Raw genomic sequence first — 26,831 nt, 5'->3', positions numbered from 1 at the left:
ATAATTGTAAAACAGTTGTAGAAATAATTTTATATGTTAATCAAAGTTTATATTTAGGTAGGTCTTGTAAGGTCAGTGTCACATTTCTCTACATATTGTTTATATATTTAAAAATTTTATAATTTTTTAAAATTTTCAAGTCAAGATTTTCTCTTAACACTCTCTCAAGCTGACTTTGCTTTCTTGCTCTTTAATATATAAATATAAGCTTCATTTTCAAATCTAACAATATAGAGAACGATCTAGTCTCTTTTTTCTTTAATCTTCAATACGCGATTATAATTGTGTCAAAGCGAATGACTGAATCCCAATCTTGATGTATAAACGTGCGTTAATATTTCAGACTACGTTTCAGTTAACTCTTGATATTTCACGTCAATATTCAACGTCAGATTTTTCCTACGACCGGCGCCGGCGACGACAGGGCCGATAGGCAAGAAACAAGTCGCGCGACGTGCACGTTTCAAGTTCCGGTAGTCCTCGAACGGCAGGCGCGTGGCGTGTATGCGCGACACCCGACGTCCGTGTCTTCTTTCCCGTGTACGTCTCGATATTCCGTATCCGTTCGCTAAGTCCATTGCTGCATCATTGAATGTGTGAAATGTTTTCGATATCATCGTTCAACGCGCCTTCTCTTCACGTATGACGTATCTAACGGTGAGTAATTTGTGTGTCAGTCGCAACAGTGTTCCGTTACGGGACACAAGAAGACGGAATGCTCTTAAAAATTTTTGCAATATGTTCGCAATGCATGTGTCATGTTGCTCTAAATATGACATCAATTTATTTCAAACATAGATTGTGAATATATCGCAAAAATTTTTAAGAGCGTTTTCAAATGTTTTTCATAAATGTTTTATAAATACTCAGTTTTTCTCGTGACATTTATTTTATTGCAAAATGTAATGATGGAAAGAAATGGGATGCATGTAAGATAATAAAGAAAATCATCATTGTGTGTGTGTGTGTGTGTGTGTGTGTGTGTGTGTGTGTGTGTGTTTGTGTGTGTGTGTGTGTGTGTGTGTTTTTCTAACTGACCAATCTTGCATCGAATTATTATGCATTATACAGATATCTTGTTTCTTTTTTATTTATTAATTTGTTTTTTACATCGAAGGAATCATGTAACATTTCAAAATTGCATGGAGACTTGAATAATTTGCGACGATGTTGATTCTTGATTATTTCAAAATTTTACTGTCATTTCGATCAATAACCGACCGATGATAGTTTAAACAAAATCAATATGATAAACTAACGCAATGATAATTTATAAGAGAAAATTAATTCCGAATTTCAACGACTCGATGTAATATAACAAAACGTGAAATAACGTGAAAGCCTTTAAATACGAGTCGAGAAGATATGATTAATCTAAGTCAATCTCTTCTTGTGTAATCTATTCTTTAATTATCTTATCTCTTTATCGCAACTTTGATGATTCTCAACATCTTACCCTTTTCAAGACGTTGACGTGCAAATTATGTAAACTTGGCATAAATACAGACGATAAAACACTTATGTAAAACTAGGAATGTTCATTTCCATCCGTAACTATTAATTTTATCTCAGTTTAATATACTTTATATCTTTTTTTAATTCTTAGAATCAATGAAGATTAAAAGTAAGTTAAACTGAGAAAACTAATTTACATCTAGAAATAAATATAGGAGAAAGAATGCAACATGTTATTACTCTGCAACTTATTGAAATATATATTAAACTTGTTTCTATTACTGCGCTGGATCATACTAAAATTTTCTTCAAATACCTTCACCACATTTCGAATATATATAATTTTAAAAGTACAAATGTACATACACTAGTTCAGCTATAAAAAAATAGACGTATTATTGAACAAACGATTTTTTTTCTTATCATTTCGTTTTTGCACTGTTTTTTCTATTTGTTCACACAATGTTACTCGAGTTTGATAATTTTGCGATAATTGGTTAATTTTATGAGAGAATTTCCCTCTTTGAAAAATTAATTTTTAATGTAAATTATCGCTCTATTTTTTGTCGGTTCTCCGGACGAATGCTTCTCGTTTTTTTTTCCCCCATAAAAGAGGAAAACATAGAAATAAATTTTCCGGAATCCTGTGTGTGAAGACAACGAACTGATAAATAATCGCATAGAATTGTGACTATTGCTCCATATCCCGTCGCATAAAGAAAGGAAAGAATAATCATACTGCGCACTGTTTCTGATTGCTACTTTTCTATTAAAACCATTTTCCTTCGAGAAAACGTCGTAAAAAATAATATATTTTCTTGTTTTTGTTTTTATTAATTATAAAAAAAATTAAATACAACTTATTTAAAAATAATAAAAAAGAGTAAGTAGAAAAAGAGTAAGAGTAAAGTAAGGCTCTACTGAAAATTAATAATTATAAATAATATAAATTAATATCCGACTCTTTTATTCCCTTCTCTCGTTCTTCATTCGCAATTCCAGCATTGAGTAATGTTGCGTGTCAAGACCAAACGATAATCGATGCGCAATTAAAAGAGAAGTAAAATATAGATATATAAAGATTCACAAAATATATAAAATATGAGATATTCTGTCAAATGATTAACAAAATCCTTCCTATCTATTGACTGCGTTACGTTTCGATATTCACTGCCAGTACTGAAAATATATAGTTCAGGTCACGTATATTATAGATTTCCAGTACTGGCAATGAATATCGAAACGCAACGCATTGTATACATATAAACACAATCGTTACTCACATGTAAAATTTTTTTTTACCAATTAATGATTAATTTAAAATTTAAATTAATTACATATTAATATATTAATTGTATAACTTGACATATATTTACAATAATTTTTTAATTATTTATTTATTTTAGATTATCTTTTTCTAGTTTTCAGATCAAGTAATAAACATATAATTTATACATATGTTTTTCCTGTATCGATTATAGACTTATTATATTAAAACTTGTTATGTACAGGATGGAAACAAAAACTTTACAGAATTATTTTATATATATATATTAATATTATATATATATATATATATATATATATCAATAGCTAATTTAAGATTTATTTATTAAATGATTTACGTACTTTTACAATTTTTCATGTATTTATCATAATTTTCAAATAATTAATTTATATATTTGTTGAGAATACCTTCTTCTAATTCATAGATCGTAAAACGAACGCATAAACAATCTATGTAATTTCATGTGTAGATATGCATGAAATTACATAGATATTTAACAATATGTATGTAACAATATCTTTCTCTTCACGCAAATTTGCGATAATCTAAGGTCTTATAATTCTCGTGCATACGCATCAATGTTCACATGTAAACCGCTTCATTACGTTCATTACGCAGTCGATCGATCGTGCGTGATATTTAGGTTCGGCACATGTGGCGTTGTAAGCAAAGAAAGATAAACAAAAGCGAATAATGTGAATGCCACGACTCCCACATGTTGACTTTTATCTCTTTTTTATATGTATTTGCATTATTATTATTATAAATGGGATATCTGATAATCGATAATTTATAAGCTCAATTCTTCAAGACATTTGAAATGTCATGTCATGTCAGAAAAATCATATTGAATTTATTACTTTTTTTAATGAATAAAAATTTACAACACATTTATGGAATAAAGAATACGAATAGAAAAAAATGAATTTTCTCGTAATCGACACGCAAATTTAAATCGTTGCGAGAGTATATTGACCTCGATGACATCAGGGCGGGTCTTAACATGAATTAGGAAACATGACTCCATCTTGCACGTGTGTTTTAATTAAGCAATTGCTATATCCCATCACATAATGAGTCAGATGGCGGATACGTTCACTTTCATCAATATTTATTTAGCGACTATAATTCCGAATTTGCTTACAACAGTATTTGTACAAGCAATTATTTTAAATTAAACTGTTCTCTTTATAGATTTTATAAAAATTAATAAATTGGTAATTTTAATTTACATTATTTACATAGAATTTATATGATATGGGGTTTTTCTCAAATCTAATATCTCATAATATCTATGACTGCTTTAATGGCTGTTGCTGAAACAGTGAATAATAACAAATAAAAGAACTGGAATTATGTTCTGTAATACGCAACAATATGTATAACTATTAAATGTATGTATGTATATTGTATCCTTTATAAAAAAGGAGATGTTAAGTCGATTACTCGCATTTCTCGAAATTTATTGTTGCTGCTTTTGCATGATCTGGTTGATTCTTTTGTTGCGCTAATTTCGCGAGTTACTGTCAATTTACAAATGACAATTTGTAAAAGGCGGATGAGGTTAGTAGCGAATGAAACTTTGAATCGGTTTTGAACAAGGACAAAAAATATAAAAAAAAATAAAAAACAAAAAATATAAAACAATATAATAAAATATAAAACAATATAAAAAATATATTTTATAATATATATTTATATTTTATTACACACACACACACACACACACACACACACACACACACACACACACACACACACACACACACACACACACACACACACACACACACACACACACACACACACACACACACACACACACACACCTGCATATATATTTTTCTTCATTATACATACATTTGAAATATTAAAATCTTTGATTATATGGTATTGATTATATAATGTAATATCAACAAAGTAAAAGGAATTAGTTTTCTCACATTTAGAATATAGGATGTATTCGTATAATGAAAATACAAATAAATGTATTTGTAATTAGACTATAAAGCTATAATTTTCGGATGAATGCATTCATATATGAATGGATCGTGATAATAATTATCACAACGTACTATCAATCCTTGCTTTTGCTACTCAGGCAGATCATGCAATCAGAGAGCTGACCGGATGGCGCGTTGATAATGAACATATTCGATAAGAAATACCAACGAGTTCCGTTAACCCGATATACAAAGAGCCCTTGCGAATAATAGAAAGATATATAAAACTGTGAGTATAATCATTAATTTAACAGTGATAAGAATAAAGCAGTCACCTTTTATTTCATTGATATGCGATGCGACGTGCAAGTTGAGGGACAGCTTTAGTGCCCATACAGTGACCGGATGCATCTGCTATTTTCTTTTCACTTTAAGGAATGACGAAATTACTACAATATGAATAATCCATCAAATAAGAAAGATAGAGTTTTATTACAAAAAGAAACTTTATTTCACATTTTTTATATTTATGTTTTGAAATATCAAAATAATATGAATAAAGTTCATAATAGTGACAATAATAATATATAATTTATATATATAATAAGATCGACGATCTGCAAATAATGGACAATTTAAAATAGGTTACTAATATGTTTTTATATATTATAGAGGAAATGAAGATGACGTCTAGAAACAGAAAGATTAAAATTACAACTGTTGGCGATGGCATGGTCGGAAAAACATGCATGCTCATCACGTATACAAAGAAAGAATTCCCAACAGAATATGTACCCACTGTGTAAGTGTTATAGCGTGATGCATAATATCATAAGCAACAGCGATACTTTATTAATAAAATATTCTATTTTATAAAATATTCTATTTTATGTTGAATATAACTAATTTTTGTGTGCGCGCGTGCGTGCGTGCGTGCGTGTATGTCATTCATTCCGTTTATTCTGTTATTTTGTTTGCAGTTTTGATAATTACGTTGACAGCATATGCGTGGGTGGTCAGCCATTCGAAATGACGTTATGGGACACGGCTGGTCAAGAAGATTACGAGAGGCTTAGACCATTGTCGTATCCAAATGTACGTGACAATCGATCTATTCTCGATAATAAAGGAATTTCATAAAGCGCATATGTACGCATTTTTTACAATATACGTGACGTGAACTATAAATAAATGCATGTATATATACTTTATGAAATCCAGACATAATCAGTCTCATCTTCAATATTTTCAAAAAATAAACAATGTAATAAACTAAGAATAAATTTAAAAAAAAAACAAAATATAATAGATAATGATTACTCGATAAATAGAATCTTAGGCGCCTACTAATTTATATTGATTTATTTATTTTTAATGTCGGTTGAAAATGACGTTTTTATTCATTCATTTAATTATGTACTTATTTTATTTATCTGATTATTAATATTATAAATATTATATGCCTCAGTAGTCGAATTCGTAAAGACATCCGGCACGGATAGCCGGAAGACTTCAGGAATCCTAGTTGATATTTTTTTCTCAATAAGAATTTTTTATGGAAGAAAGGACCCATATAAAATTTGATTATCGATTTATTAAAGAAAAAATTAATTATGACTTTGAATAGTTACATTGTAAGTTTATCAAAAAATAACAGTATATGAGTCGCAATATAAACATTTATCTTGAATTTATATATATAAATTCAAAAAGACAATTATTAAGTATCTAAGATTTGCCGGATAATGCATTTATTTGTTTACTTTAATTGATGAATATCGACTAATATATGTATTAATATTCGAATCAGATCAATTCGAACAATCAAATCGAAGATAGAATGTTGAATTATGTCGCCCTTTCGAAGAGAATACATACATTTGAACAATTCGAAAATGTTTGAATTCACTTCAGATCAATATGCGCATGAAATTAAAAAAAGGAACGAATTTTTTTTTATTTTCTTAATACATACCGCGTATAATAATAATTGGAACCGCGTTCTAATATTATTTATGGCCTAAATTATCTAAACTTCGAACATAATAAATTATTTCAGATCAATTTTTGCTTAAGTTCGAATTGTTCAAACTGTCCTGTTGAACTATTCGAACTCAAGACTCGTTTTTTTAACTACTCAAGCAAATTGAACATATTGTACAATATGTTCAAATTTTTTATTTGACTCCTAATATTGATATTTTCAATCATGGATGATTTTATGCCTAATTACACTTTTCTTCTATTTATATATATTGTTTTTTTTTATTTTTTTAAATTAATATTTTTCTTTATTTGCAGACTGATTGTTTTTTGGTCTGTTTTTCTATAAGTGCACGCAGTTCCTTCGAAAACGTAGCAAGTAAATGGCATCCAGAAATTAAAGCATATTGTCCCAACATACCAATTGTACTTGTAGGTGAGCACATATGTTTTATATAACTTATTAACTGTTTTATATTAACTTGTTACTATTTTATATATTAACTCATTTCAATGTTAAACTGAATTTGATGTTTTATAGCCTTTTTTAAAGTTTTTTTAAATATTCAGTACAATTATAAGAGGCAAACTATATTTTTGTGATCTTCTAAAACCATCTAATAATAAAAATTCTTTAATTAAATCTGTTTAGGTAAAATTATAATTAAAATTATAATTTATTTAATATAAAGCTAATATTTTATCTTCATGCATAAAATAACTATGAAGAAATTTGAATATAAAATATTTACACAAGCATTTTTTTACAATTATTTTTGCATGATTTTATGTTTTCTATTATTTTTCAATTTTTTGAAGAAAAAAAAATATGTATATATATATATATATATATATATATATATATATAGGATATAAGCCTGAGATAAATATTTTTGTCATGTTTTATGGTATGAGTAGTTATATTTATTTTTTATTAGGTACCAAGGCAGATCTTAGAAATCAAGAAGATATGGATATTATTTGTCCCCGAGATTGCAATAAAATGAAAAGAAAGATTAAAGCAGTTAAATATGTCGAATGTTCTGCGATAAAACAAGAAGGTCTCGAGGAGGTCTTTATGGAAGCTATTAAAGCCGTTCTGAAAAAGCCGTCATCGAGAAAGCTCTGTTGCATCCTTTAAAATATTGAAACTGATACTATTACCTCCGGGAGAACATACTCCAGAGAATTATAATTAGGATTATAATTAAGACCTATGTTAAACCAAAGATTTTTGCATTTTCTCTTCGTCTTTCTTTTTCCTATGTATTTTATTTTTAACAATATTTTGCCTAAGATATATTCCCTTTGTGTACCAAAATTCTTTCGAGTCATGTAAATACATGTTATGTGCTAAATTTTTATATATAATTAATATAAATTTTCATATTTATGTCTAAAAAAATAAAGGTTAAGTTTTTTTCCACTCTAATAAGTGAGATACATGTATTCAATATGTTTCACACATTTAATTATAGATTTTTATAGTTATTATTATTTTGATGTAACTTTATTATTATAAATGTATTATAATACAAGTGTATAAACTCAGAAATTCAACATTTTCCCAATATTTTCTTTACAAGTTTCTTTCAAAGCAAATAATAACAATATATAAGATGTATGCATATCCCCAACTTATACAAATATTTCCATTTTCAGGTTTTATATAAATTTGTAATTTACTATTTTTATAGATTATTTGGTTAAAACTATAACAATAATAACAATATAAAAAGAATCACAACTTTGCTTTGTAAGTGTCCATAAGATTTTTTAACTTTTGTATGAGCATAATATTTCCATTTATTTTCAATTTACCACGCATAAATGCCAATTGTGGATTCAATTTTCCTAGTGCCTGCAACAATTATAATATTATTAAAGGAAAAAAGATATATGCTTTTATTTTTATATATCTGACTTACTATTTCAACCATATCTTTATCATCTATAGTGAGCGTCGTGTCTGCTTTTTCAGATTTTGGTTTTCCCTTGTGTACTTCACCTTTCTTTAAATCAAGAGCTGCCAAGAAAAACAGAAAAAAATTACTTATATTACCTTAATGTTATTTTAAGATTTAGGACTTATCGATGTATTATTATCTTAATTGATATTAAATATCTTCATTTCTTTTTTCCCAGCTCTATGATTCAGAATACATATATGTACACATCACCTAAATATCACCAATGTAATATATTATCAAAACTTTCTAAAATTATTTACTCCATTCAGCTGCTGGTTTGCCGTCAACGGTAATATTGTAAAGGAAGATAGCATTAATTTTCTTAACTTCATCCGGATTTCGTTTCACTTGTTCATCGATAATTGTAAATAAAGCATCACTCTGCAGATTTGTCTTTCCAGAACATGGATTTGCTCGTGGTAGTCCTATTTTAATATCCAATAGATCAATGTAGGCTCCTGCAAAGTAAAAGTATTATTTTTATTTTGCCATTTCCAAAAACAAAGAATTATCAGAATAATCACAGATGTATTATATCATGTATTACATTAAATCGCGAATATCTAATTCATGTAAAATGTAATGCAAATGTAGTCTTTAATCGATAACCACATTTATTGTAGGATAAAATATTATACAGAATGTTCCATTTTAATCAGCGCACTTGAATTTCTCCGGAACCATACGAGATATCGAAATCATGTTTTCATGAGGTTGTATGATATCGAGAGGAACATATTTTAATTCAAAAAATAAATAATTAAAATGTTAACCTTGAAGAGATATAAAAGTCAATTAAGATCAATTTTTTTAAATGACAACCTAATTTTTGAAACACCTACGTTCATAGTACTGCTCATTATGAGTTCAACGCATAATTCAAGATTATCCAAGGTCAAATGACCAAAATGCGAATTTACAATTACGAAACACCCAATATCCAAAGAGAGAGTAGTACGACGTTACACCGCTATGCGCCGCAGTAGGTCAACTTTCTCGAATTTAAAAATGGGCCATTAAGGATATAAATGTAAGCATCTAAAGCAAGTACCTTGTTTAGATATTACTAGTAACTATATACGAGGGTAGTCTGAAAAATTTTGAGCCTAACATAGAAACAACTATTTTTTCGGTCAAATATAGTTTTATTTTTCAACATAATCTCCTTTTAGGTCGATACACTTTTCTCATCGATATTCTAACCTCTTTAACCCCTCCAAATAGTAGTTGGCGTCTTGCTCCGCAAAATAGGCGTTTACGTATGCGATGACCTCCTCGTTTGATGAAAATCTCTGTCCTCCAAGCGAAACTTTAAGCTTAGGAAATAGGAAAAAGTCGCTGGGGGCCAGATCTGGTGAATACGGTGGGTGGTCAACCAATTCGAAGTGCAATTCGTGAATTTTGGCCATGGCGACCGCCGAAGTGTGAGCAGGTGCGTTATCTTGATGGAACAGCACTTTCTTCTTCTTCAAATGTGGCCGCGTTTTTTTGCAATTTCTGCCTTCAGCTTATCAAGTAATGATGCGTAATACGCTCCCGTTATTGTTTTACCTTTTTCAAGATAGTCGATACACACAATTCCGTGACTATCCCAAAAAACAGTCGCCATTACCTTCCCAGCTGATAGAACCGTTTTCACCTTTTTCGGAGCAGGTTCACCCTTTGCAGTCCACTGTTTTGACTGTTCTTTTGTCTCTGGAGTGTAGTGGTGGATCCAAGTTTCATCTACAGTTATGAATCGACGCAAAAAATCTGACTCGTTTCGCTTGAACCGCTCCAACAGGGCCTTGAAAATGTTCATTCAAATTCGTTTTTGGTCCAAAGTGAGTAAGCGCGGCACCCAACGCGCGGATAGCTTGCGCATTATCCAATTCTTCAGTTGATATATGACAAACGCGTTCTTTCGATATGCCCATAGCCTCTGCTATCTCTCTAACCTTGATTCGACGGTCGTCCAGTATCATTTGGTGAACATTTTCGATGTTATCCGCGGTGGTCGCAGTTTTTGACCCGAACGCTCATCATCAGCCAGGCTGGTACGACCACGTTTAAATTCAACTGCCCATCTTTTTACGGTGGCAAATAATGGAGCAGAGTCCCTATAAACAGTCCAACTCGATTTTAATTTGCGCAGGCGTATTGTCTTTCAAATGTAAGAATTTAATCATGGCACGATATTCAATTTTTTCCATTTTTACAAAAACACTGACATCGACTGACACAAACGACTGTCAAACAACAATTGAGCGTCCAAAATGGCTGAAATTTTCACAAAAGTCTTTCAAAGTATATACTATTATAGTACTAGAATGGTTTTGACGAGTAATGTCATCTTCATGTTAAGGCTCAAAACTTTTCAGACTACCCTCGTACAAGTAAATATTATTAAAAAATATGCAGCACCATGTTGTAAATTACATGTTTTTTTTAAAAGCTACTTGTGTTTTCTTTACACCAATTGATTTATCTTGTTATTTTGTGCATAAACATATTAAGATAAGATTATCGAAAACTGAATATTTTACAAAATATTTTGTATTTTGTATCAATATGCTGTAACTTTCAAATCTCATAACTCGAAAACTTAATGAAAAAATATTTTTTATAATAAAAATTGAACAATTATTAGCAATTAATAACAGCTAACAGACTGTCTGAATGAAACAATTACAAATTAGAAAGATAACATGGCAAATTGAGAGTCAGACGCAGGTTTTGTGGCGAGAGCTAATTAATAATATAAATTACATAATTTTAATTAATAATATAAAGTTACATAAAAGTAGACGTTTCGACTCACATTTGAGCCATCTTCAGTACAAACCTCCCCGAATAATATCGATGTCGTATGGTTGTAGTACAAAATTTCACGCTAGTCTTTTGTAACGATACTCATTGTACATCCTGTGAAATGCTATCCATAGCACAGTTGCACAACTGGAAGTAATACGAAAATGTGCAAAAAATTAAAAGTAATAATAGTAAGATTTTTACTATGATACAATGCACAGTCAGCCTACCTTCAAACTAATACTGAAGAATCTTGCATATTTTTTATAAATAAGATTAACAATAAATAAGATTAACAATAATTTAAAAAAAATATAAAGTTAAAGTCAAACAGTTCAACTTTAAAATTTAATCTATAACACATGATCAAATCGGAACACGAAATATTGAAGACATTCCAAATAAAATAAAAGAACCGTTTTGTCCGAAGTTACATTTTACAGTAAGGAACAATTCACGGCGGTAAAACAGATGTAATCGTAGGACAGAGGTGGCAAGGTTGTTTAGACAAAATAATAATGCGATTATTTGTTTATAAATATAAAATAAGCACGATCTAACAATTCAGTGTCTGTTTTTAAATTTAAACCGTTCTTTTGTCTCTTAATATATATCATTTCTGAGATCAACTGTTTGTTATATGAGTTCTCAATATCCAGAATTTTTGCATTGTTCCAATCAAATTCATGTTTCGTATGTAGGATGTAGTTCGAAATCACGGAGCGGGAAGACGTATTACGAATCAAACAGAGTTCAAAGATTCTAGTACTTAGTAATCATTCCGTCTGATCATAAGATGTATCACAATCCCGACAATTGATCTTATATATAACATTTTTCTTTTGTGAATTTGACAAGGGGTCTTTATGTTACCTTGATAACACCACAAAGTTTGTTAATATTATAAAAAACCAGTCTGTATTCCAAGTTTTTAAAGATGTTACTAAATTTGTCGGAAACATTGGGGATGTATAGCATTGGGGGGGTAAACTATGATTTGATGATTGAGTTTGTTTTCCCGTGTGCTAACACTATTATTATGAGTTGACTCATTCTTTCGCTTATATATTAGATTTTTAATCGTTTGTTAATGTTATCAAAAATAGTAATGTTATCAAAAATAAAATCCTTTGGGTAGTCATTATCAAGTAACATTGACAATAAATTGGAGATTTTTTTCGTGAAATTTTGAATGCGACAGAAAAAAATGTCTTGTCTACTAAATTCATGATTATGCCTCTCTTCTGGAAGATGGGGTGCTGTGACAAAAAGTTCAAACAATGACCTGAGAAAATTGGTTTGTGATACCAATCAAATCATTTAAACCATTTTTTATGGTCAGCGAGACATCTAAGAAATTCATATGTTTTCCTCTTATCTCTAATGTGAATTGTAGCCTCTGGTGGAAGGCATTAAAATTTTCCACAATTTGGTTAATCGCAGAAAAAGAAACTGCCATAAGAATGTCAACATATCTATAATAAATCGGTACCGGAACAGAGAGATTGTCGCAAGCATCCCATCCTCCAACTCCTGCATAACAAGATCAGCGACGATGAAAGAGAAGAACCCATTGAAGTCCCGAAATTTTGCTTATATATTATATTGTCGAAAGTGAAAAAAATTGAATTAAGGACAAACCGAACAACCAAGAAATCATTTTTCGATATTTTACAGTGTTCAGTTATGAAGTGCCACTTTTTCGACAAACATTAATATAGCCAAATCTGTCGGAACATTGGTAAATAATGAAACGACATCCAGAGAGATTAAGGAAAAGTTGTTATCAATAAATGTTCCCCATAATTTCTTGACCAGTTCATAGCTATTCAAAATATGACTAGAAGCTTTGGAAATATTAGCAGAAATCATCGTGCAAAAAAAGCGGCTATTTGGTAAAGTAGTGTATCAATGGAAGATACAATAATTTTGTAAGGGCAATTCGGCTTGTGTATCTTCGGGAATTCATAAGCCCTCGATAGTACACCATCGCTGCAATATAATGATCTATATCTCGTCGAGAAAATATACTCTCTCTTTTTCCATCTCGAAAGCAACGTGTTCAAGAATTGAACAATCTTCCTAGTCGGATCTTTATTAATAACGGTGTAAGTATTACTATCACTGAACATGTCTTTAATTTTCGCAACATATGTATCCCTATCAATAGTCACAGTTATGTTCCCCTTATCTGCTTTGGTAAACAAGATACTGGGATTTTCTTGTATGAATTTGTCTGTTCGTTTTTTTTTTTTTTAATTAAGAAGCATTATTGACGTTGTTTTTACTGGAAACGGAGAAATTTAAGCGGCTCAAAATAGGAATTGAAAGATTTCTAATGTAGGTACCAGTAAGCTCAGGCAATTTTATAATATTGTTCTCAATACATTTTAATAAATTCAAACACAATTGTTTTTTTGTGAAGTGAAGGTAAAAGTTCTCGCCTAATTGTAGAAGACACCGGTCGTCCTTCGGAATAGGGCAAGATGAAAGATTTATGAATGGTGTTTCATGTGGGTTTCAGTGAGGTAATTGAAGGAAGGATTCTGTCAGAGACTTCACCTGGGTTCAATGTGATTTTGACGGTGTCATCTGAAAATGTGTCAACAGTCAATGTTATGACGTTACCATTAGCCTGGTTCTATATACTAGTAGAATCATGTTTCTTAAATTCACAAAAGGAATAATTTCCATTGTGATAGTGATACGCTATTTGTTTTATCTTTCTTTTCAAAATCCGAACATTCCTCCAAAGTAACCATTCCATTTTTTTGTCAATTCTCTGCTGTTCTTTCAAGTAAAAGAAAAAAAGGGACCTATATTGTTTATTAAAGAAGGATTCATATAAACAAATTTTATAAACAAACAACCGCATTATTATTTTGTGCCATGTCTAAACAACCTTGCCATCTCTGTCCTACGATTACATCTGTTTTACCGCCGTGAATTGTTCCTTATAATACAATGTGACAGAACTTCGGACAGAACGGTTCTTTTATTACCTGCAATGTCTTCAATATTTCATGTTCCGATTTGATCATGTGTTACAAATTAAGTTTTAAAGTTGGATTGTTTGACTTCAATTTTATACTTTTTTTTTTAATTACTGTTAATCTTATTTATTATTTATCAAAAATATGTGAGGTTCTTCAGTATTGGTTCGGAGGTAAGCTGACTGTATATTGTGTCACATCCTAGATGTTATAGCAAAAATCTCACTATTATTATTTTTAGTTTTTTGCACATTTTTGTATCACTTCCATCCAGTCCGTGCAACTGTGCTATGGACAGCGTTTCATATTGGGATATACAATGAGTATCCTTACCAAAGGACTACAGCGTGAAATTTTGTACTACACCATATAACATCGGTATTATCGGTATTCGGGAGGGAGGGAGGGGATTTGCACTGAAGATGGCTCAAATGTGAGCCAAAATGTCTACTTTTATGTAATTTTATACTATTAATTAAATCTCTCGCTACAAAATTTGCGTCTGATTCTCAATTTTCCATGTTATCTCTAATTTGTGATTTTGTTATAGTGTTTTGAAAAGCTTTTGACACCAGCTATTAGACTCTGAAATAAAAAATAGAATGTTCCATTAAAAAAAATCGATGCGACCTTGACCTGATCTTGGCGATGCCACTCAAACTGATAAGATCAGTAAAGTAGATCTTTTTAAGTTCTGTAACTTTTGTCTAAAATATTTTTCTATAAAACTTATATTTTCTGAGTTATTCAGGCGTACCGATCTTTTTTCTTCACCCTGTATGTATATTGTAACATGTAATGACTGGTTCACGGTCGGGCCTCGCCGTGATACATACTCTCCCTTCTTATTTTGGTCCAAATAATATAGTAATTTAGAATTGCATATTAAGACTTCGACAAGATCATTCATAGGACTCGTATACGACAAGAATCGAACGAGCTTATAGTTTTAGGCGCTATTGCTATACACAGCTCACAATAAATATCTGCCAAATGAGTGTTATATATAATATCCCGCGATCAACTATTTCACGAATATTAAAAAGATCTAAGTTTCACCCTTATCACATTAAATTGTTATAGGTATTAACACTAATTGATTTCAAAAAGAGATTACGATTCTGTAATTGGACTCGTAACGTAAATTGCGGAGAAAAATTTTTCTCGTACGTGTTGTTTTCCGATGAGGCTTTTACTAATGTAGGCCATGTAAATCGACATAATTCATATTAGTGATCAGACGCAAATCCTCACGATACTACATACAAAAATCATAGTCGGTGAATGTTTAGTGTGGTATTGTGAATGGATATACATTCTGTCAAATAAAGATCGGGAATTGTTCATTTCAAAAATCCGCATAAAAGGTATGAAAACAAATTTTTTGTAAGTTGGTACTAATATACCTAATTGTCACATAGAGTTTTGATATCAGTCTGTCAACCAGTTAGTTTACAACTGTTGGTTTTGTTAGTCGACCTTAAATATTCTCTGCGATTTTTAAAATGGATAAAAATATCAAAGAGTTTGCTCCAAATGTTGCCAACGAAATTTCTTGTGCTAAATCATTGAAAATGTTGAAGAAGGCCTACGATGAGTCAGTTTTATCGAAAACACGAGCATATGAATGGTACAAACTATTCAAAGAAGATCGGGAAGTGGTTGAAGACTTCGTTTCGGTCGACCTTCAACATCTTCGACTGACGAAAACATCGACAAAGTGAAGGAAATGGTGATGGAAAATTGTCATTCAAACTTAAAAGAGATGACTCAGGAGCTGGACATGTCTCACGAATCCGTTTGCATCATTTTAGTTGATTTTTATAGCATTTTGCAGCATCATAACATGCTGCAAAAATGCTATAAAAATTGAACAAAGCTTGTCGTCATAAATACAGAATTCAAGCATTTTGTGTTGCCACAATATTCAACAGAAAATATTCCAAAATTTAGCATGATATATCGCAAGACATATTGCAAAAATATAATAAATATCTGGCATTTTTATTTTTTCACGCTGTGACAGCAGAAATGCGGCAAGAATGCAACACGATCTGTGACATCAGATACAGGCAGCAGAAACAGAGTATAGTGTGCCATCACATTGTGATGGCAAAATTTTGACAGGTATAAAGCACGATCTGCTTTATCAATGTGTCGACAGAAACGTAGCAGAAATGAAGCACAGTATACCGTCACGTCGTGGCGACAAAATTGTAACAAAAATCAAATAGAGCCTGCTGGCATAATCTGCCGGCAAATCGGCAACAGAAATCATACAAAACTCTGCATCTGTAACTAAATACAATAATTAGAAAATTACCGCTAGATTGCGTCTGTTTTTCGCATGCAAAATTTATCAAACCTTCTATATGAGCAAAATCATAATCAAAATTTAAACATACATTTATTATTTACATATTTTTATGTACGCGTTTGATGCAAGACATAATAATCCAACAAGGTAGTTAACGAAATGTAATATCCGGGAAACAGTACATTATATAAAATATACAATATTTGATACGTGACATTATTTGATACGTTATATAAGAATCAAAAGAATCATAATTTATATCTTTAAAAAGCTTTTTATTTATATTATAAAGCTTTTTATTATAATTTATTTGTGCTGTAAAAAATATATTAATTTCATCATTAGTAAAATAATTAAAAATTATTCTTCTAAAATGAAAGATAGAAAAAATAATAGACATTTTTCAAAATTTTTTAGTAATAATTTAAATATTTACGAAACAGAATTTGCTCAATCTCTTTTGTTAATTTGCCAACAAATTATGTTAACAAGCCCTACTCGATTTCTGTTGCGTTTTTGTCGTCACATCTGATAAAGCAAATCGCGCCATATACATGCCGCAGTTTTGCCATCACGTCGTGACGACACACTGTGCTCGATTTCTGCTGCGTTTCTGCTGCCAGTATCTGATATGGCAAATTTTGCACGATATCTGCTACATATCTGCTGCACAGAGACAGCAAGCAATGCTCGATTTTTATCGCCTTTTTGTCATTATCCTATGATGAGAAGGTGTGCCACCAAAACTAAGCTTAATTGGGAAGCAGCAGCTTGAAATCTGTTACGAAGTCATGATCGGATCTGCTGGTACAGTGCTGTCATACTGCTGACATTTTGCAATTTGGGTATTGTCAGGACCTCGCAAACATTGCCCAGAATTTTAATTGCACAAAGAATAAATGTTTTTCAACTGGAGCTTGAGCATATGTTTAAGGCTTCTGAGTACTCAGCTAAGAACTCCGCGTTGACAATAGCGACGCTCCGCAGTTGACAGTAGACGCACCGTCGCGGTGAAAAATAGAATTCATCCTTGTCCATCTTTATATAAGTGACGTGCAGACAACAAAATTTTTTATTGCAGCTATTTTCGTTATTATGTTCTTAATCGTGCAGATGTGACTTGTTTCGTACTTACTAGATTCGTAAAAATGGACGGCAGCTAAAATTATCTTTGGACATTACATGTAAAAGCATTTTTTCCATTTTCAACAGCTGTCAAATTATGTGTTTTCTGCTTGAATAGGTTTCATTTCACGTGCCTTTTACAACTATTTATTGACTATCAGAAAGAGAAAGAATAGCCGCCCATTTTCAATCTTAAAACCATGTCAGGTGTTATTTTAGTCAAATATTTCTTTATTTGAAAAAATTAGTGCAATAAACATTACTGTGTCATTTCTCGCCTTTTCTCGTCACAATATAGCCGCGATGACTACTCAGGAGTTTTAATTCGAATTTACCATACCTAAATGCCACCTGGCAGACACGAATCAGAGCAATGGGGCGCGCACATCGATACGATTGAGTTGGAATACAAGGATCGGGAAAGGTAGAATAATCATACTCTGAATTAACAAATCACACTTGAATTTCATTGACTATGTATTTGCACACGAATTACAAAAGACTAACTAGAACCTGAGATCAGAATGATTCCTGGAACACGACTTGACTCGTACTCCTACCTTGTGCTCCTTCATGACAGAGAATGCCGGCTTGCTCCGAATTGCCGGATATCGGAGCAATCGGCAGATTATTCGTGATTATTCTCGAATCGGATCGAATCAGTGTTCTTTCTGGCTCATTAGCGCCGCTTCCAGGTAATTACTTTATACCCGGCCGTGGCACTCGCCACAACTTTATTTTGGCAATCAATCGATGGTGCGGCCTGTGGTCTTAGATAATATCAAATAATATCTTACATATCATTGGCCCTCATTTTTTTTAATGGAACCCTTACAGGCGTAATTAAACAAGTCTCTTAAATTAAAACCGGAATTTTTAGAGAATGTCGATCTTAAAACTCCATAGAAACATTATCAAATATATTGCGATCATTTAAATATCATATTATCATCTGCATTCATTGTCGGGACGACAGTTTGAATATGTACAAGGATGATAATTGTAAGCTCGCATTTGGCCATTTGACCTTGGACGACCTTAAGTCATAACGCGTTGAACTCCTAATGATCAGCATTACGAACGTAAGTGTTTAAAAAATATACTCAATTCTAATAATACTAATAATATTGATTAGTAATATTCTAATACTAATAATATTCTAATAATACCCAATTCTAATAATATGCATTATTTATATAAAAAATTTGATATAAAAAAAATGGCGCCAAATTAAAATTACATTATCTCGAAAGTTCAATGTATAATTACTTTTAAAAAATAAAACACAAATAATAAATATCAATTAAAAACTTTTCCTTTCAACCCAAGTGATAATAGTTATTTAATTTAATTATCTCTTAAAATTTTATTATCAATTACTGGCAGCAGTTTTTATATCTTCTTTAAAAAAATAAAATAAAGCTCAAGTATATCTTTGCATCAAAGATCCAAATATTATATTACAAAATTATGTCATTTTACTGATGACGTTAATGATGACTTTAAATAATATCTAATACTCACCACTAATAATATGTATTATTTGTATAAAAGATTTGATATCAAAAAAAGTGGCGCCAAGTTGTAATTACGTTATCTCGAAAGTTCAATATACAACTGCTTTTAAAAAATAAAATCCATGTGATACGTATCTTTATATTCCCATTACAGCCTTCTTATTCTAAAACTTAAATTACAATAGTTCTAATTCTTTTTAAAATATAATGATATCATGAAATTGCATTATGTGACTCAATTCAAATAATACGTATCCAATGTAACAAGGGGAACACCAGGTGATCGGTCGGAATATTTTGATACGCTTTATATAAGCTATTCTTGAACGAAAAAAAAAAAAAAACGATACGGCCGTGTCCGGCCGTTTTGGCTCATAGTTTCGAAGAAATTAATTTTTAAAAACTGAATCTAGTCGGCCGATATATGGGCGGGACGCTTTATATGTTTAATCATCGCTATTAAGCAAGAGGAGCGATACAGTCGCAATAAGACATTGACTTTTACGAAGTAGATCGCATGTTCAAATCCTGTCCCGTATACTTTTTTTTTTTATTAAAAATTTGTTCATATCTGTAATTATTTATATTACTGTAGATGTTCGAAAAAAATTATTTATTTAATTATATCTGTACATTTTTTGTAAATAAAATTTTTAAGTAGTTATTGTAATAATTTTAAAAAATCTGTATGAACTGTCTGAAAATTTCAATTTTTTTCTTCGCTATACAACATAAGTAGCCAGTCGTCGCCAGTCGCCAACATAAGAAGTCAGTCGTATTTGTAAGAATTAGACGACCGTAAGCGGTCATGAAAGGATTCGGAATATAAACAGCTAACAGAGAGGAGCCGTCGTGGTCGTGCAGACTAAGTGTCAGATTAGTAAACGAGGGATCCCGAGTTCAAATCCAGTCGGTCTCCGTTTATTTTTCCGAATCTAATAAATATCTTTCATCTCAGAAGTGGGATTCAGCCCATGTTATCTCAGAGAGGATATAGCCTATGTTACCTGACAGAGAGAATTCAGTCGATTTTGTGTGTGTCATTTGTATGTTGTTCAAAATGAATCAATTCGGGGAGTTAAAATACTCCAATGTCGTTGTCGATCGTTCAACAGTGGACGAAAAAAATCGGGGAGTAAAAATACTCCAATGTCGTGTCGATCGTTCAAAAAGTGAACGAATTCGGGAGCAGAAGCTCCAAGTTTCGGATAAAATTCCAGTAGATGAAGACTCGAGACGAATGTAATGCCAGAATGGCCGAGCTGTAAGAATTAGACGACGGTCATGAAAGAGATTCGGAATATAAACAGCTAACAGAGAGGAGCCGTCGTGGTCGTGCAGACTAAGTGTCAGATTGGTAAACGAGGGATCCCGAGTTCAAATCCAGTCAGTCTCCGTTTATTTTTCCGAATCTAATAAATATCTTTCATATTAAAAATAAAAAAGAGTCAGCATGTTATACGCGTGATCGTGCGAGATCGATCGTATATCTTGAACAGTTTATGATGGGAAGTAGACCCCGTATCATCGTGACTGATTGTCGTCACTGAATCGACCGATGAATCGAGTTGGAGGGAACAGCGTTCGATGGAGAGGATGGCTCGCGAGCCTCGCTTTGCCTAATCTACAGTAATATAAGTAAATAATCAACTCTAATATGTATATCATCTATATAAAAGATTTGATATAAAAAAGTGGCGCCAAGTTATAGTCTCATTACTTCCAAAGTTAAACATAGAATTGCTTTTAAAAAATGTAAATCAATCAATGATTCGTATCTTTGTATTTTCATTGAAATCTTCTTATTCTAAAACCCAAATGATAGTAGCTTTAATTCTTTTTCAAAATGATATCATAAAAAAACTATTATTGAATATAATTTTCCTTATTTTTGAATACAGTTTCGCGAATTCATTATTTTTTTAAAATAATTTTTAATATCGGCTGCTTGAGATAGCTGTAAGACATTCAATGTCCAAAACCGCAATGATAGTTGTAATTTTTACACGTAACTTTTTTTTAAAATATATAATAAAAGAATTATTACACGATAATTGAGAACAGCTGGGAAGACAGAGAGCGGGAAGTGTAGGCACAGACTCATTTAAAAGAAAGAGGGAAGAAGAGGAAGAGGAAGAAGAAAGATTAAGAGCGGAAAAAGAAATTATTGAAAATTTTCAAAAGACGAGAAAAGTGGGGAGATCCCCAAAACAAGGAAAAGGTGAAGGGGAAGATAAACAACAAGAGAAAAGTAAAGAAGAGAACACAACATGAGTAAAAAAACAGAAAGAATGGATAAGATAATGGAAATCCTGTTGACAGTGAAAAGGGACACGGAAGATATAAAGAAAGAATTAAGACAAGAAATGAAAGAATTAAAAGAGGAGTGGAGGAAAAAGCAAGAAGAATGGGAAAGAATGAAGTTAAATTTCGAGATAAGAATAAGAGAACTGGAATCAAAAAAGGATCAAAACGAAGAGATGAAGGAGAAAATAAGAGATTAACACCTCTCTTGTTACGGAAGGAGGACACGAAGGAAAGAAGAGAGAAGAGAAATAACATAGTAATAAAGGGAGCGGACATACCAATGAGGGAAACACCGAGAGAAGCTGCAGAGGAAATTGTAAAACAAAATTTGCAAGTAGAGGCACTGATAGAGGATGCATATTGGGTGAGAGGAAAAAAAAAGGGGAGTTTTATGGTAGTTAAATTTAGAGAGTGGCAGCAGAAAACGGAGGTTATGAGGAAGAAAAACAAATTAAGGGGCAAGAGAATATTTATCGACAATGATTTAACGAAAAAAGAGAGAGATATTCAGAGAGAGATTGCGCAAGTGGCTAGAGCAGAAAGAGACAAGGGTGCACAGGTTAAAATCGGGTACAAGAAACTGAAAGTAAATGAGAAGATATTTAAATGGAAAAAAGAAGGAGAGTTCGAGGAGGCAAAATTTTGGAACAGGAGAAACTCTGCGGAACTCTAGATACGAAGAGGCATGGAGAGAAGCAAGGGAAGCAGAAAAAAGTGAAAGTCCGCCCTCTCTCGAAATCCGCGAAAGCGCGAAGAGAGGCGGGTCAATCAGGAGAAAAGGATGGACGAGAGGAGGAGGAGACGGAGGAGGAAAACTTTTTTAAGATGTGCTTTTGGAATGTTGCAGGTCTTTACAATAAGGACAGACAATTCTGGAAATACATAGAGAAATTCGACTTTGTAGGATTAATAGAAACATGGGCCGACGAAGCGCAATGGAACAGAATAGAAGAAAAACTAGACACATTTATGTGGAGATGTCAATTTGCGACGAAAGAGAAGAACAAAGGAAGGGCGAGTGGAGGAATAATAACGGGAGTCAGAAAAGATTTAAAGGAGGAAGAGAGAAAAGATGAAGAAAGGGATATCCAAGTAAGGAAAATATGGCTAAACAACAAAACATTAAAAATTTTGACGTTATATAGTAGAGAGATGAGGAAAACTAGAGACAACCTGGAAAAACTAATCGGAAGTGCAAAGGAGGAGAGATTGATAATAGGAGGGGATTTTAACGCGAGGACGGGAACAGAAGGATCATTCTGCGGCGAAGAAAAAGAGGAGAGAATTTGGAGAAAGTTTAAAGATAAACTGAAAAATAACGAAGGAACAGTTAATAGAGATGATAGAAGAAAATGGATGGAAAATTTTGAACGGAAACATGGAAGGAGACGAAGAAGGCGATTATACTTTCATCGGCGGAAAGGGAAGTTCAGTAATAGATTACGTTATAGTAAATTCGGAGATAAAGACGAAGTTAAGAGCTTCAAAATCGGGACAAGGACAGAATCGGACTATTTACCGATGGAAGTAGAAGTCTACGGAGAAAGAAAGGGGAAAGAGCAGGAAAGAAAAAAAGAGGAGCAACGGAAAGAGAAAAACATTTGGACGGAAGAAGGAATAGGATGCTTCCGAGAGGAACTGGAGAGAATAACTTTTGAGAAGGAAAAAATAAATGAAATGATGGAGGAAATGATGGAAAAAGAAGGAAGGGCCATACACAAGAAAGTAATAAATATACTTTATTACTTTCTTGTATATAGCCCTTTAACAAAATAAAAATAGAATTTAAGATATGGTGGGATAAAGAGTGCACGGAGAAGAAAAGGAAGGCGTTAAAGAAAAGCGTTAAGAAGGTGAAAACAAGGAAAGGAGGACAAAGAGAATTACTTGGAGAAAAGAAGAGAATGCAAAAGAATCTGCGAAGGGAAAAGAGTTAAATTATAGGAGAGGATAGAAGAAGAAATAGAACAGTTAAAATACACAAACGACATCTGGAAGTACATTAACAAGGAAAGGATAAAAAGAACGGGAGTGACAAATAAAGTGAGCCTGGAGGAATGGAGAAGACATTTTAAGAAGTTGCTAGAGGGAGAAGAAAGTAAAATTCAAAAAGAAGGGAACGCAGAAAGAGTGCAGGAGATACAGGAAGGAGAACAGGAGATACAGGAAGGAGAGCAGGAAATACAGGAAGGAGAGGAAGACATAACAGAACAAGAAGTAGAAGCACAGATAAGGAAATTAAGAAAAAGCAAAGCGGCAGGGGAAGATGGTTTAGAAAACGAGATGTGGATATATGGGGGCAGGAAGATACCTCGAAAGGGTCACAAAATTAATAAAAAAAGTGTGGAGAGGAGAAGGAATGCCAGAAAGATGGAGAGAAGGAGTTATTAGTCCGATTTTTAAGAGGAAAGACAGGAAAAATATTAAAAACTACAGAAGGATAACTTTGTTAAACACAGCATACAAGATATATGCGATGATACTTGAAAGCAGATTATGTAAAGAAATAAAACAGAAAAAACTAATTCCAGAAACACAAGCTGGTTTCAGAAGAGAAAGAAGCACGAGATAGATAACATTATGGTTTTGAATTATGGTAGTGAACAGAGAAATCAAAGAGAAAGGAGGAAAGTTATACACATTTTTTGCAGATTTGACGGCTGCCTTCGACAAGATAAATAAGGAAAAATTAAGCAAAATCTTAGAGGAGAAAGGTGTAAGCAGAAGATTGAGAACCAGGATAGACGAGATTTACGAAAAGACGAGGAATAAAGTAAAAGTTAATGGAGAAATCTCCAAAAAATTTTGGACGAGGAGAGGGGTGAGACAAGGATGCCCATTAAGCCCAACTCTGTTTTCGCTTTACACAGCAGATCTAGGAGAAAAGTTAAGAAGAGGGCAAACGGGAGGGGTAGTCGTGGGAAATGAGAAGTCTGGTCGCTAGCTTATGCGGATGACATAGTGCTAATTGCTGAAAGGGCGTAGGACCTGAGAGAAATGATGGGGAGAATGAAAAAATATCTGGAAGGAAAAGAACTGGCGCTAAACGCTGGGAAATCAAAGATTCTAACGTTCAAAAGGGGGAGAAGTACGAAGAAAAAGGAGGAGAAATGAGGAGAAGAAGAAATAGAAGAAGTTAAAAGTTTCAAATATTTAGGATACACTTTCCAGAAAAATGGAGGAACAGAAACGCATTTAAGAGAAACGGTTAAAAAGGCCACGATGGCAATGAAGCAAACTTGGGGAATAGGAGAAAGGAAATTCAAAAATAACTTTGAAAGAAGGATCAAAATATTCGAAAGTCTGGTAAAGAGCATCATCCTGTATGCAGCGGAAGTATGGGGATGGGCAGAAGAGGATAAGATAAAAAGAGTACAAGCAAAGTATATCAAATGGGTATTAAATTTAGATGTTAATATACCTACATACATAGTGATGGAAGAGACGAAAATGAACAAAGTAAGGATAGAGGCAAGAAGAAGAGCGGTAAGATACGAAGAAAAAACCAGGACGAATAAGATAAACAAGATAGTACAGGAGTGTTGGAAGGAAATAGACAGAAACAATCAGAGAAAGAGATCAAAATGGGAAAACGAAAGAAAGAGCTACTACGAGAAAGGGATAGAAGAAATTGGGACAAGATGCACGGAAGGCCAACTACTAGCAGAGTATCCCTGGCACGGATGGACAGAGAAGAGCAATGGCAAAAGCAATACGAGAAATTAATTGAAGGAAGATATAATAGAAAATACAGAGAAATACAAGAAGAAACAAGGGCAGATTATCTAAAAAGTAGATATAGAGGAAGAGATCAGTCGTTGGTGACTAGATTTAGATGCGGAAACGAAGAAAGAGCAAACAGATTCTGGAGAAAAATAGAAGAGAACAATTGTAGAATTTGTGGAAAAGGTGAAGAAACGATAGAACATCCAATAAATGAATGCGAGGAGATGAAAGAAAAGAATGTTTTAACAAGAAGAAGCATCTTGAAGAGGCAGGACCAAGGAAGAATTGGATGAGGAAAATTAGAGACGAAAGGAAGAAGAAAGAGAGTCCCAATAGTTAAATATTATATATGTAAATATATTCAGAGAAAAATTTGTAAGATTGATGTAGGCATCACCACGTGTCAACCCATTCAAGGCGAATAAATCTATTACTATTACTACTATTACGCGATAATTAAATAATAATCATATTTAAATAATCAATTAAATAAATAATAATTGAATAATCAATAATTAATCAGAACGAGAGAGAAAGGAGGAAAAGCGCGACATATAGAGACACGGTCTCTCACTCACATTAGCGTCTAATGCAGACAGCAAAGGGACACCGAAATCGGTATCATATTCGATTATGCTTCCTCTCTCGATCGTGCGTCTCGCGTTAAGGAACATCGAATTGTCCTCACTATTTTTTCCCTCCGCTCCGCGATCTCCTTCGCGCTTCGCGGAGACAGGGACCTACACGCTTCGTGTGTATGTGTAGCAGCCGCGCACCGAGCGCACAGAGCCATTCCCGCCTGTCCATGCGTGTACATTGGACAGTGGCGCCTCCGTGACAGAAATTGCAACCGTAGATAAGAACCGGGCGACGACAATGACATTTCTTAAAGTAAAAATTTGCAAATCAAACTTTGCGTAGCAATATCTCCGCTCGTAGGGCACATAACAGAAAAATAAAAATACTTTTATTATGCAAGTCGAACACAAACTATCGATCAAGTCTACTTAAAACTTGATCAGTTTAGCCGTTATTGAGATTCGATAATTTCGGATCTCGCATCTCGCCGACTCGCACACGCCGACTTCACACAATAAATTCACGCAGTGTTCTCGGTTGACATCCGAGACATTACCATGTCTCCTGATTATAGATACAAATTTTTAATAAAAAAAAAGAAGATATGAGACAGGATTTGAACACGCGATCTACATCGTACAAAGCTAACATCTTACCTTACTGTATTATCGCTGTTCCTGCTTAATAGCAACGAACCACACATACATACATACATACATACATACATACATACATACATACATACATACATACATACATACGCACGCACGCACGCACGCACGCACGCACGCACGCACGCACGCACGCACGCACGCACGCACGCACGCACGCACGCACG

General features: G+C 32.7%; 3 protein-coding genes and 1 pseudogene across 6 annotated transcripts in view; 3 read left to right on the top strand and 1 right to left on the bottom strand.

Annotated features, from left to right (window-relative positions):
• Positions 1 to 427: 427 nt before the first annotated feature.
• Positions 428 to 8,224, top strand: LOC105424183 (ras-like GTP-binding protein RhoL). Of its 4 annotated transcripts, none has more exons than XM_089075441.1 (6): positions 432 to 657; positions 4,849 to 4,975; positions 5,359 to 5,488; positions 5,667 to 5,781; positions 6,988 to 7,105; positions 7,608 to 8,224. In XM_089075441.1, the coding sequence occupies exons 3-6, from the start codon at positions 5,364 to 5,366 to the stop codon at positions 7,808 to 7,810; spliced, it is 561 nt and encodes a 186-aa protein (XP_088931567.1). In that variant the 5' UTR covers positions 432 to 657; positions 4,849 to 4,975; positions 5,359 to 5,363; the 3' UTR covers positions 7,811 to 8,224. The 4 variants fall into 4 exon arrangements, with proteins under 4 accessions (XP_011632579.1, XP_088931567.1, XP_011632577.1 ...); XM_011634275.3 differs by having other exon boundaries at positions 433 to 657; positions 4,845 to 4,975; XM_011634276.3 differs by lacking the exon at positions 432 to 657 and adding an exon at positions 702 to 929 and having other exon boundaries at positions 4,845 to 4,975.
• Positions 8,149 to 26,831, bottom strand: part of Mfe2 (peroxisomal multifunctional enzyme type 2) — a 65,669-nt gene continuing 46,986 nt past the window's right edge. Inside the window, exons 14-16 of the mRNA XM_089075726.1 lie at positions 8,900 to 9,097; positions 8,598 to 8,695; positions 8,149 to 8,530 (exon numbers count right to left, since the gene is read on the bottom strand). Coding sequence (XP_088931852.1) covers positions 8,411 to 8,530; positions 8,598 to 8,695; positions 8,900 to 9,097 — 416 coding nt within the window. The 3' untranslated portion in view covers positions 8,149 to 8,410. The remainder of the gene's footprint in view (positions 8,531 to 8,597; positions 8,696 to 8,899; positions 9,098 to 26,831) is intronic.
• Positions 18,448 to 22,746, top strand: LOC148936956 (uncharacterized; annotated as a pseudogene).
• LOC148936955 (uncharacterized) lies at positions 22,877 to 26,799 on the top strand. Its single transcript, XM_089075443.1, has one exon. It carries the CDS (start codon positions 24,911 to 24,913, stop codon positions 25,412 to 25,414), a length of 504 nt encoding a protein of 167 aa, XP_088931569.1. The 5' UTR covers positions 22,877 to 24,910; the 3' UTR covers positions 25,415 to 26,799.

This window comes from Pogonomyrmex barbatus, unplaced genomic scaffold, assembly GCF_055798465.1.
Source record: "Pogonomyrmex barbatus isolate J1 unplaced genomic scaffold, ASM5579846v1 scaffold19, whole genome shotgun sequence".
Lineage (NCBI taxonomy): Eukaryota > Metazoa > Arthropoda > Insecta > Hymenoptera > Formicidae > Pogonomyrmex > Pogonomyrmex barbatus.
The sequence above is the reverse complement of the archived record's forward strand: the minus strand, read 5'-3'. Positions and strand labels throughout refer to the sequence as shown.